The sequence below is a fragment of the Herpailurus yagouaroundi genome, unplaced genomic scaffold (genome assembly GCF_014898765.1).
Source record: "Herpailurus yagouaroundi ecotype Mexico unplaced genomic scaffold, PumYag 250, whole genome shotgun sequence".
Lineage (NCBI taxonomy): Eukaryota > Metazoa > Chordata > Mammalia > Carnivora > Felidae > Herpailurus > Herpailurus yagouaroundi.
The window spans coordinates 21,317,969-21,330,163 of NW_024412467.1; the positions used below are offsets into that span (position 1 = coordinate 21,317,969).

Genomic DNA, 12,195 nt, shown 5'->3' on the forward strand with positions numbered 1-12,195 from the left:
AACAAAAGCCCAAATCCCGAAGGTACATTGTACTTCCACTGAAAGAAATTGCTGGTTATGTAGATGGGTTAGCAAAATAAGGATCATGACTTCTAATCTAAGGATCATGACCCAATACAGGTCACACTCAGAAAATTCAGACGGACCCTGAACATGAGACTCAGTGTCTGAGATGCATAAATGTTCACAAACAAACTTGTTATAAAGGAAAACTACCGAGCATAACCGATTTAGAGCAAGACGCCTTTTAAATGGTGGTACGGTTTGTGGATGCACACTGAACACATAGCGAGAGCCGATTTAAAACATAAATGCTAAAGGCTTCAAGTGAGGAAAGAGGCTGTGGCACCTCTCACAGTTCCAGGGCATGTCTGTTAGAAACAGACTGCAGGTTCCCCAGATTTTCATCGGCCTGCTCTCCGGACCAGGACCAGCATGTATGGAAGAAGCACCTACACACCTTGAAAAAGTCACCAGCATGCTGAGTAACAGCCCGTGGCCATCGACAGGGACGCTGCCCACTGAGCAGCTCACCTGGACACTCACCTTTTCCGTTAACAGCTAATCCCGTGGCCATGGCCGCAGTCACAGGGCCAGACACCTGAGGCACTAATGGATGTATTCGTGGCCTGCTCCCCATTCTAGCTCGCTCTGCACCAGGGCCCAGTAAAGCTCCGACTGGCTTTTCGGCGGCCACTTCTGGTGCTACTGTGTCCTCCTGACCCTGTTCGACGGGGTCCAGTTTCTCAGGGCTCTCATTCTGAAAGCCGTCCACTGCGGTCCTGCTCTTAATGGGGCTCTTAGGCACAAGTATCTTTATACCTGATTTTGCCAGGTCCATATTCTTCCGGTTTGAGAGAGATGGAGCTGTGTTTCTCCTGAACTTCTGGCTGGCAGCAAACAGCTGACTGTTTTTGGACTCGTGGTCTTTGCCAATCACTAGTGACTTAGGAGAGGTCTTGGAAAAGTTGCTGTTGGTGGATCTGGAGATCTGTTTCCTGGCATTGTTTGGAGAGGTCCTGTTTGTTCTGGGTAGTGTGCTTTCTTTCTGCTTTTCAGTGTGGCGTCTGTTAAAATCGTGGATGTACTCCTCACAGTTCACAAGGTGCTGCTCTGGTTCCCAGGTGTCATCCTCACTGTCATAGCCTTTCCACCGAACCAGGTATTCTGTCTTCCCTTTTTTATTTTTCCTTTTGTCAACAATCCTTTCAACCTGTTTGTCAACAGAAAAGAAAGAAGTGTAAACATACCATCTGAAAAAAAGCACAGAGTTAATAAGGAAGCATCAAAAACAATAAAAAACACAACGGATAAGGAAAACAACCTTCTCTTCCCCATGCCGAACCATCTGAAAATCAGGAACAGAACATTTGGGATTTTAGCAGTTTTGCTAAAATCAAGTCAGACAAAATGCTAAAACTTTATGCCCAGAATATATGGAGGTACATTAGGTAGCTTATTTTTCTGTGATTCAAAGGGGGCTCTTTTAAAAATTTTTACATGAAACCTGGACGACCTGAGTTGGTTTTCAGTTACAACTGGCACAGGATTTGTCACCTACAGCCTTCTGCCTGGTCATCCTTAGGGTACCGATGGCAGACACTCACACACTAGCTTGGCTGTGCTAAATGCAGGTAGCTACCAAGGGCCCAGGGCTGAGGAAACACAGTCAGCATTGGAAGCAGCATTAGAAGCACTTGGTTAAAACTGAAAAAAAGGTCAACAGACAATGTGATGCTCTACTGGTAACAAAACGGTCTGGAACAGTCAGTTATTTACTTTCAAATTTTGGTTTGAACTAATTTTATGCTAACACCTTCAAAGGAAAATGCTGTTAATCCTGGAATTTGATGGTCAATACATCTCATATCTTTTTTTCTTTTATTTATATTTTTTATTTTTGAGGGTGGGGGTTGGTAGCACACAAGCATGAATGAGGGAGAGGGAGATAGAGAATCTTAAGCAGGCTCCACACTCAGCATGGAGCCCAATGTGGGGCTCGATCTCATGACCCTGGGATCATGACCTGAGCCGAAATTGAGTTGGACGCTCAACCGACCAAGCCACTCAGCACCCCAATACATCCATATCTAGCGTATGAATTCACACAAATTTATGAATCTGCCATGAAAGACAGTTATTATTATTGTAACCAATTCTACTACCTTAACATTCTTTATTTTAATTAATTTTGTTTTGATTTGTTTTAGAAAGACAGCATGTGTGAGCAAGTGGGGAAGGGGTAGAGGGAGTTAGAGAGAATTTTAAGCAGGCTCCACTCAGCATGGACCTCACTGCGGGGCTTGATTTCACAACCCTGGTATCATGACTTGAGCTGAACGCTCAAGTGACTGAGCCATCCAGGTGCCTCAGTACCTTAACATTCTTAAGTATAAATGGGTGATCTTCTATGACTTGCATAAATGAATATATTTGACATAACATCTCCCATGTTATTGAGGAAACACTGAGAATCTGTTGTAACCTCTCTAGTCAGCATGAAAACCATCAGCCTGCTTCCCCAGGGGCAGCACACATCTTTGTGCCTTGTAGGAAGAGGCCTACAGCCATAGAGCAGCTCTTTAATTAAGGATGCGAAGCCTAAGCCCATCAATTACCAAGAACATCAATAAATTTCTGGCAAAGTTACAGGTCAGGTCAGACACAAAGGTATATCTAGTTCTCCAACATTCCAAAATAACAGAGGCTAATTTAGAGTACCACTGTAGACACTTCTGGAGAATGGGAGAGTACCTTACCCATCATTTCCCCTACTCTTAAACTGCCCCCCCCAAAGAACTCTCCAATGTCTACCTGGGATATAGGGAATTAAAACACCTAACTACAGAAAAGCCTAAAATTAAATACACAGTATTGCTTCTGTGAAAAAAGGATTAAGGGTAAAGAAAGGACTTGTTTCAGCAGGTGGCAGATTTCATGCCTAACAAATCTCCACAGAGATAACTAATCATCTCTGTAGATTATTAACTAATAACTAATGTCCGATCTGCATATGTAAGTCCACACAGTCCACAAGATAGCATGGAAAGCTTTGAAAGTAATTCTCTTCCTGCTCCTTTGCTTGCCAAAAGTTATGTATAAAGGCTTAAGTACTTCCATATAAGTAAAAGACACATTTCTGGAAAATTCTACACAAATCAATTTCACAGCAGAAATGGCTTAAAAGTTTTTAAGACAAGGGGTAAAGAGATTGTCTCTTAAGAGAAAACTACATTTTAATACTTATTTTCTTTAAGTCAATTTCCGTCCCAGAAGCATGAAGTACAGCTGACCTTTGAACAACACAGGAGTTAGGGGCACTGACCCACCATCTCTAAGGCAGCAAAAAATCTGCATATTATGTTTGGCTCTTCAGAAAGTTAACTACTCATAGCCTACTGATGATTGGCAGGCTTACCAGTAACATATACTGCCGATTAACACATACTCTGTGTGTGCATTCTGCACCCTATTCTTACAATAAACCAGAGAAGAGTTAAGAAAGTTAAGAAGAGAATTAAGAAAAGAGAGTGTTAAGAAAGTCCTAAGAACAAGAAAATACACTATAGTTCTGTATTTATTGGGAAAAATCTGCACGCAGTTCAAAGCCATGTCATTCAAGGGTCAAGTGTCCATTACACCAGAGCAGCCCCTTTTCCTTAAAGCTGAAGGGGGGGGGGTCTAGTGATGCAGGATGAGACTCCTGCCCCTCCTCTCCTTGCATCCCTGGTGTTTCCTCTCTAGGGCCGCAATCGAGCCTGTGCTTGCCAGTCCCCCACCGGCCTGCCCCCCTCCCAGTGGCTGCGGTGCTGAATGTGCTGTTTCAAGTATACTCAGTGGCCGGACTTTGTTTAGACACTGAAGGGAGGCAGTAAGAGGGGGCACGTCAGACTGGGGGATGGCAAACTTCAGGCCCACACAGACCATATGGGCTCCCAACCACTGAACTCTGCTGCCGCAGCACAAAAACAGCCACAAGCAGCATGTAAATGAGGAGACATTAAAAACAAAACAATTCTATTTACGGACACTAAAGTTAGAATTTTGTAATTTTCATGTGTCATGAAATATTAAACTTTTGGTTTTTTTCAACTATTGATACATGTAAAAATGATTCTTCAAGTTAACCTGCCATGTCATAGTTTGCTGACCCTTATGTTAGACTGTGAGAAAACCACAGGACATAGGACATTCAGGTTGCAGACTTGCAGTCCTACTAATTCTCACGGGGGAACATGGTTTGCAAACTGACAAGACGTGTGGGTGACAAGGGGCTGGCAACCATGCCTTTTAAGTGGCAGGTCTAGAAGCGTCACTCTGGGCACTAGACTCAGGAGAGGGAGGTTTGGGCCAGTGACCACCACAGTCTTCTAATACCAATCTCACACTAAACTGAGTACGTGACACCTTCTCCTCTTCATTCAGGGACAGAGGTCCTTCTTCCCCCTTTGAAAGGTAAAGTCCTGCTGATTCCTAATCTGAGTGGCTAAAATAGTCTCCCACAAAAAGGCATTGCCTGGATTTGAAAAAAACTTACTGTAATATTAAGCCTAAGATAATTTCCAGAGTGCTTTTATAGTGGCGAGGGAGGAAAACCTTGATCACAAGAGAAACACATAAATAAATCTTCCTTCAGATTTTCAGTCCCTTCTGTGTGAGTCCTTCCCCTCCCTGCAAACATAACTGTTTCTGAAAACTATTATCAATGAACAGTGTTTCTCACAGTATATGCTCAAGTATCCACTTCTAGTTACAGAATTTCAGTGCAAAGAATTTTATGTAAAACAAACATTACATCAGTATAGAAGTTCTATTATAGATTCTTAAAAACCAAGACAAAATGAAGAAAGGCACGAAAATCGCATCCAAATTACTTAGATTGTTTTGCTATGTTACCCACAATCACATGTGCAGCAAAATTCTGGCAAATCCAAATCACAATAGCCTTCTTTGACTACCTGTGTCATAGTAAACTCACCAAAGTTCTTTTCGTTAGGATTTCCTTCTAAAACTCAACCTAAAAAGCCAAGATGTGACACAAGTAGAGCAAGGCTTTCCTTAACATTACAATGTCCCCTGATGGTTTGCAGAGCAGTGAAATTAACCAAAAAGTATCATTCCAAACACTGAACACACTTCACCTACCTCAGAGCACATCCTGATAGCTGTGGCTCCAGGAATGAGCTGAAATGTGCTACCAGGTTGCAGAAACCAGAAAAGGACGGACAAAAGGTTCACCAACACAGGAAACAAAAACCCACAGAGAAGTCCAAACTGGTTAAAGAACTCAGGAAGAGTAGGAAGAAAGAGTAACTGCTGCTGTTACATTTAAATGCCAAACGGCCTAGAAAATGTATCAGGGCAAGGCATGCAAATATATCAGCTTACAAGAAAAGACCTAAGTTGCAAAACAATCACAGTAGGAAAAATTTGGCACATTGTATCATCGTCGACAACCCTGTCAGCAAGATGCTGTTGCTTGCTGATACTTGCTGTGGTTCCTCCCAGAACAGTGGAACAGGCTGCCAGGATAACTCTGACACCACAAGAGATGCTGAGAGCTTTTCTCAGGCTTGGGTCTTACACCAAAGGCTGGGAAATTCGAAACAACAGCATCACTATGGAAAAAATGAATAAACAAAATCCCTGCTTTTATCAAAGAGTTCTAGTGGGCCTTTGAAAAGCAACGGCTTTTTATTTTTTCTTCTCTTCACATTTTTATTTAAATTTAAGTTCTAGTTAGTTGACATACAGTGCAATATTAGCAACAGCTCTTTAAATGAGGGAGAGGAGTGTGTCACCAGCCATTTGAAAAGTTGTGTTTACTATTAAGAATAGGAAAAGTTGCCTGAGTTACTAAGAACATTTGCTAACTATTAAAAACACAGGCAGACAGTTCCACTGCCAGAAATAAAGGAATAATATAAACATAAATATTTGAAAAACACTGTAAAGAAACCAAAAGCTGGTAGAAACTAAGGGGATGGGACCCTTCAAACAAGAGAAGCCAAGGGCTTCTGCACTCCCCAAGCGGCTGGCAGGACTCAGGCAGAAAGTGCAGTCTTCCAGGCTTTGACGTCAGAGGGCAGAGTCAGGGATTGACAGAGAGATCACAGACAGGAGGGCCCCACAGAAGGGGGAGCCCCCCAAACAACCTTATAACCCCCCTCAAATCCCAGGCGTGCTCCTGGACTACCATACCAGGCTCGTGGAGAGCAACAATTGGTGTGTTGGAGGCGCTGGGTTTGGGGATTCACTGGGAGAACTCCCAGGACTCAGCGTGCAGTCTCTCTCACGGCTGTGGCTTAATTCAGCAGGAGGACACTAAGCACAATGAGCAAAGGGAAAAGTGTGTGCAGGCAAGTCTGAGAGAAACCAAACACGAGCCTGCAAGGTCCTCTCCCAGGGGATTCTGACAGGATGAGCTCTGTTCCTCCAGCCACAAGATGTCATAGCACATGCAAAATGCTGTCTACCAGAGAAGCTTATTAAGGACTTCCTGCCTGGGATTTTTTTTTGGGGGGTTGGCCACAGAGGCATCCTCTGCCTAGCATGTATCAAAACTCCAGATTCTTGAAGGAAAGCAGTGTTCAGGTTAAACCATACCAATGAACACCATAGTCAAACCTAAATGAACCAAGATAAGGACACCACCAGCCAGCCAGTGAGTAGAGGACAGGAGACATTACAGACAGGACCACAACAATGGGGGCCAGGAGGCAAAGCACTGAAGGGAAAATCCTGTTAACTTAGAATTCTAGATCTAAAAAAATATGCTTCAAAAGCAAATGTAGAGTTCCCTTTTTGGGATAGCAGAATAAATAAGGAGCTCTGTAAACACCCTCTCCAACCAAACAAGCAAAGCTCGTGAACACTACTATAAAAAAAGAAAAAAGAAAGAAAAAAAATCACAAAATCCTAAAGTCTCTGGAAATTGTCCTAAAGCCATGGAGCAAATGGAGGAACACTTATTCAACTAAATCTACTAACTAATAAGAACAGAGAAAGTTTACGACATGTGAGCCATGACCCACCTCCTTCCCCATCTATCTTCCAGTTCAGTGTGACAGGAGCTCACTGGGAGCTCTGGGAGACTAAGAATACAGGCTCTCTCTCCCTCTTAGCTCCCAGTCAAGGCTTATCATGTCACTAGGAGAGACAGGCCACCAGCATTTCTCCTCTCCCCAAGGAGAAGGGGTAAAGACCCCTGATGAGTATGACTGAGTATGACTGACAGGTCAGGGACTCATTTCCTCTACCTTACCCCCTATTCATAAGGAGGCTCTACCCCAGGAGTAACAGGGCAAAACTACTGGGGACTTTGACCAATTTTGCCCCAAGTCACTCTGAGGGGAGAGGCTCTATATTTGGAGAAGCAAGCTGAGAAGACCAGAGGCTACCACTCTACCCAGCAGCCAGACAGGTGGTTCAGAGATTTTGCCCTGAGGGGAGAGGTGATCCATAGGAGAGCTGTTCCCCAAAACAATTGACTTTGTTTGAAACAGAGTATGGGTACATTTGAACCCAAGGATGCTCTTGAAAATGATAATGCAAAGCAACAAGCTAAACTATAACTCCCCTAGTCACCAGAGAAATCCAGCTAAGAGCCCTCCCAGGATAAGAACAAATCTCAAAGACTGGCCTCAAAAACTATACCTGCCGGGGGCGCCTGGGTGGCTTGGTCGGTTAAGCATCCGACTTCGGCTCAGGTCATGATCCCACGGTCCGTGAGTTTGAGCCCCGCGTCGGGCTCTGTGCTGACAGCTCAGAGCCTGGAGCCTGTTTCAGATTCTGTGTCTCCCTCTCTCTCTGCCCCTCCCCTGTTCATGCTCTGTCTCTCTCTGTCTCAAAAATAAATAAACGTTAAAAAAAAATTAAAAAAATAAAAACACCATACCTGCCAAATTTAATTGGATCAGACTACTGAACAATTAATGCACCAGGCACTGTACAAAAACAATAGACAGACCAGCCAGTAATCAGTGGAGTCTATCATGCTAGGTCTAACACCAAATAAAGGTAGCAGCTTGGAGAATCAGGGAAGGAGATGGCCAGAGAGGCCTACTAAACCCATGTTATCCCAGGATAACTATGCACTTGCCCAAGACTGTGCCTGCTGGGGAGTCCTATTGAAGACTTCAGAGTAGGGGTAACAGATTTCACTAAAACAGTCTAGCCAAGTCACAAAGCAACCAAGCAAATAGCAACAACAAGAAGTCTCGGGGGGCGGGGAGGAGAGGAACCAGCATCCAGAACTGCTGCCATTATATAACCTAAAATGTCCAGTTTTCAAAAAAAAAAAAAAAAATTACAAAACATGAAAAGACAAAAGCACCAGTGAGGCATACATAGGGGGAAAACAGACAACAGGAACTACTCATGAGAGGGAGGGATGGCAGGTATAGTGAACAAAGACTTCAAATAAGGGCACCATGCTTAAGGAAGTCAAATGAAGACAATATTACATCAAAGAATATCATTAATGAACCAGAACTGCAAAAAGAACCAAAGGGAAATTCTGGAGTTGCACTGTACAACAACTAAAAGGAAAAACTTTTTAATTATGGGTGCTCAACAGCTTTGAATTGGCAGAAGAATCAATCAAGTGGGAAAAAAAGATGGATAGAGATTATGCGATACAAAGACCAGAGAGAAAATAGAATGAAGAAAACAGAACCACAGAGAAATGTGAGACACGCATATGTACACCAATATATGTGCAATGGGATACAAGGAGAGGAGCAGAAAAATACTTGGAAAAATGGCTGAGACCTTCCCAAGTTTATTGAAAAACACTAACCTACACAACCAGGAACCTCAACAAACTCCAAGGAGGATAAAAGCAGAGATCCAGAAATACACAGCATGCTCAAAATACCCAAGTCAAGCAAAGAGAAAATCTGGAAGCAGCAAGAGGAAAATAACTCCTCAGTTACAAGGGAATTATAACAAGATTAACTTATCAGAAATAATGGAGGCAAAAGGCAGTGGGAAAACATTCAAGGTACTAAAAGAAAACAAGGTCAACTAAGAAACCTATATCCAGCAACACTATCTTTCAAAAATGAAAACAGAAAAGGGTACATACTGTGTGATTCCAACATACCACATTCTGGAAAAGGTAAAACTACACAGATTATAAAAAGATCAGGGTTGGGGCGCCTGGGTGGCGCAGTCGGTTAAGCGGCCGACTTCAGCCAGGTCACGATCTTGCGGTCCATGAGTTCGAGCCCCGCGTCGGGCTCTGGGCTGATGGCTCAGAGCCTGGAGCCTGTTTCCAATTCTGTGTCTCCCTCTCTCTCTGCCCCTCCCCCGTTCATGCTCTGTCTCTCTCTGTCCCCAAAATGGATAAATGTTGAAAAAAAAAATTAAAAAAAAAAAAAAAGATCAGGGTTTGTCAGGGTTAGTGTGGAAGAAGGGATGAACAGGTCACAGAAGACTTTTAGAGCACGGAAATTATTCTCTATCATACTTTAATGGTGGGTAAAATGTCATTACAGATTTGTCAAAACCCACAGAATGTATGATAACAAGAGTGAACCCTAATGTAAACTATGGACTTTGTGTGATATGAATTGTTGCTGTAGGTTCATCAATTGTAACAAATGCGCCACTGTGCTCCAGGATGTCCATGATGGTGGGGGAGGTTATTCCTGCTAGGGGCAGGAAGTAGATGGGAACACTTTGTTCTCTTCCTGCTGAATTTTACTGTGAATCTTAAAACTGCTCTAAAAAATAAGTCTACAAACCACCTCCTCCCCACAAAATGAAAACAAAATAAAGATACTTCCAGATAAACAAAAACAAAATTTGTCACTAGCAGACCTGCTTTACAAAAAAATACCTAAGGAAGTTCTTCAGGCTGTAAGCAGATAAACCAGAATTCAAACACAAAAAAACTGAAGAGGGCTGGTAAAGATAATTATATACTTCTAAAAGTTTAAAAGGAATGTCTTCGTTCTTCTGACTTAAAAAGCAATTGTATAAGACAATACACATGCAGTTGTATTGTTGTATATGTTAACATATAGAAATATACAACAGTTACAAGCATACCTAATAACAAAGCCAACAAAATACACGAAGTTAAAACTGACAAGAGTGAAACGAGAAATGACAATTTAATAATAAGAGTTGGAAAGACTTCAATTCCCACATTAAATAATGGATAAATAGAAGATCAACAAGGAAACAGAAGTCCTAAACACTACCATATATAAACTACATCTAGCAGACATCCAGGGAATGCTCTACCCAACAACAGCATATAATTCTTCTCAAGCACACATGGAACATACCCCAGCATAGACCATATGCTAGCTCATACCATGAGCCTCAGTAAATTAGAAGGGAAAGAAAACATACAAAGTATTATCATCAATAAAATGGAGTGAAAATGAAAATTAACAGAAACATTTGAGAAATTCACCACTGTGGGACAATGAAGAAATCACAAGGGAAATCAGAAAATACCTCAAGATAAATTAAGACAAAAACACAACATACAGTGATAAGAGGAAAATTTATAGTTGTAAATGCCTACACTGAAAAAGAAGAAAAATTTCAAATCAATAAGCTAGCCATCCACCTTTAGACACTGGAAAAAGAGCCAACCAAACCCGAAGCATGCAAAAGGAAGGAAATAAGTACTGGAGTGCAAGTTCATGGAACAAAGAATAGAAAAGCAATATTAAAAAAACCCAACAACCCCAAGTTTCCTTGAAAAGATCAACAAAACTGACCAAACTTAAGTTATACTAATCAAGAAAAAGAGAATGCTCAAATTACTAAAATCAGGAATGAAAGAAGGAACTACCAATAGGTACAGAAATCAAGATAATAATAATATCACGAACAATGGTATGCCAACAATTTGGATAACAGGATGAAATGAGCAAATTCCAGGAAAGACAAAAACTCCTGAAACTGACTTTAAAAATCTGAATAGATTTATAACAAATAAAAAGATTGAATTTGTATAATAGTTTGTAATAAAAAACAAAAACAAACAAAAAAACTCCCCACAAAGAAAAGCACAGGACCAGATGACTTCTCTGGTGAATTCCACCAAGTTTTAAAGAAAAGATCAAGACCAATCTTCCAATAATCAGAAGAGAGAACACTTCACAACTCATTCTATGAGTCCAGTATTACCTTGATACCAAAGCCAAGACATAATGAGAAAAGAAAGCTAGAGATATTGGTTTATAAATGTAGACACAAAAATCCTCAGTAAAATATTGGAGAGTTGAATCCAGTAATATGTTACAAAAGATCATGGTAAAGAAGGATTTATTCCAGAAATGTAAGGTTGATTTACCATCTGAAAATCAGTTAATTAATGTAAATATTGTATTATGTATTATTGTATCAATGTATTGATAATACATATCAACAGAATAAAAAGGAAAAAAATCACATCTCACTTCAATAGATGCAGAAAAAGCACTTGAGAAAATTCAATACCTCCTCAAAACAAACACTCAAGAAACCAGAAATAGCAGAAACTTCCTTCACCTGATAAAGGGCATCTACAAAAACCACACAGCTAACATCACATACAGTGGTAGTAGAAGGCTGAGTGCCTTCCCCGTGAAGATCAAAAACAAGACAAGAAGGTCTGTTCTTGCCACTTCTATGTGACACTGTACTAGGGTTCTAGCTAATTAGGCAAGAAATAAAAAAGCACCCAGACTTAAAAGGAAGAAGTAAAATTATCTCTATTTGCAAATGATGTGGTCTATATGGAATAATGTTAAGGAGTCCAATAAAAACTATTAGAACAAACGAGTTCAGCAAGATCACAGGATACAAAATCAATATACAAATATAAATTGTATACAGTACTTTGAATCCACTGTATATAGCAGCAATGATCAAACCAAATATGATAAAGAAAACAGGTCCAGGGGCGCCTGGGTGGCACAGTCGGTTAAGCGTCCAACTTCAGCCAGGTCACGATCTCGCGGTCCGTGAGTTCGAGCCCCGCGTCGGGCTCTGGGCTGATGGCTCAGAGCCCGGAGCCTGTTTCCGATTCTGTGTCTCCCTCTCTCTCTGCCCCTCCCCCGTTCATGCTCTGTCTCTCTCTGTCCCAAAAATAAAAAAACGTTAAAAAAAAAAATTAAAAAAATAAAAAAAAAAAAAAAGAAAACAGGTCCATTTACCATAGCATCAAAAAGTAAAAATACTTAGGAA

At 41.3% G+C, this 12,195-nt stretch overlaps 1 protein-coding gene across 5 annotated transcripts in view; it reads right to left on the reverse strand.

The window, feature by feature from the left end:
* Nucleotides 1-12,195, reverse strand: part of CDYL (chromodomain Y like) — a 247,916-nt gene that overhangs the window by 74,308 nt on the left and 161,413 nt on the right. For 3 of the 5 annotated variants that reach the window (XM_040460507.1, XM_040460506.1, XM_040460508.1), the window contains one exon: nt 547-1,213. In XM_040460507.1, the coding sequence (XP_040316441.1) occupies nt 547-1,213 (667 nt within the window). Of the gene's footprint in view, nt 1-546; nt 1,214-5,145; nt 5,256-12,195 lie in introns of those variants that run through there. The other 2 variants (XM_040460510.1, XM_040460511.1) reach the window with 2 other exon arrangements.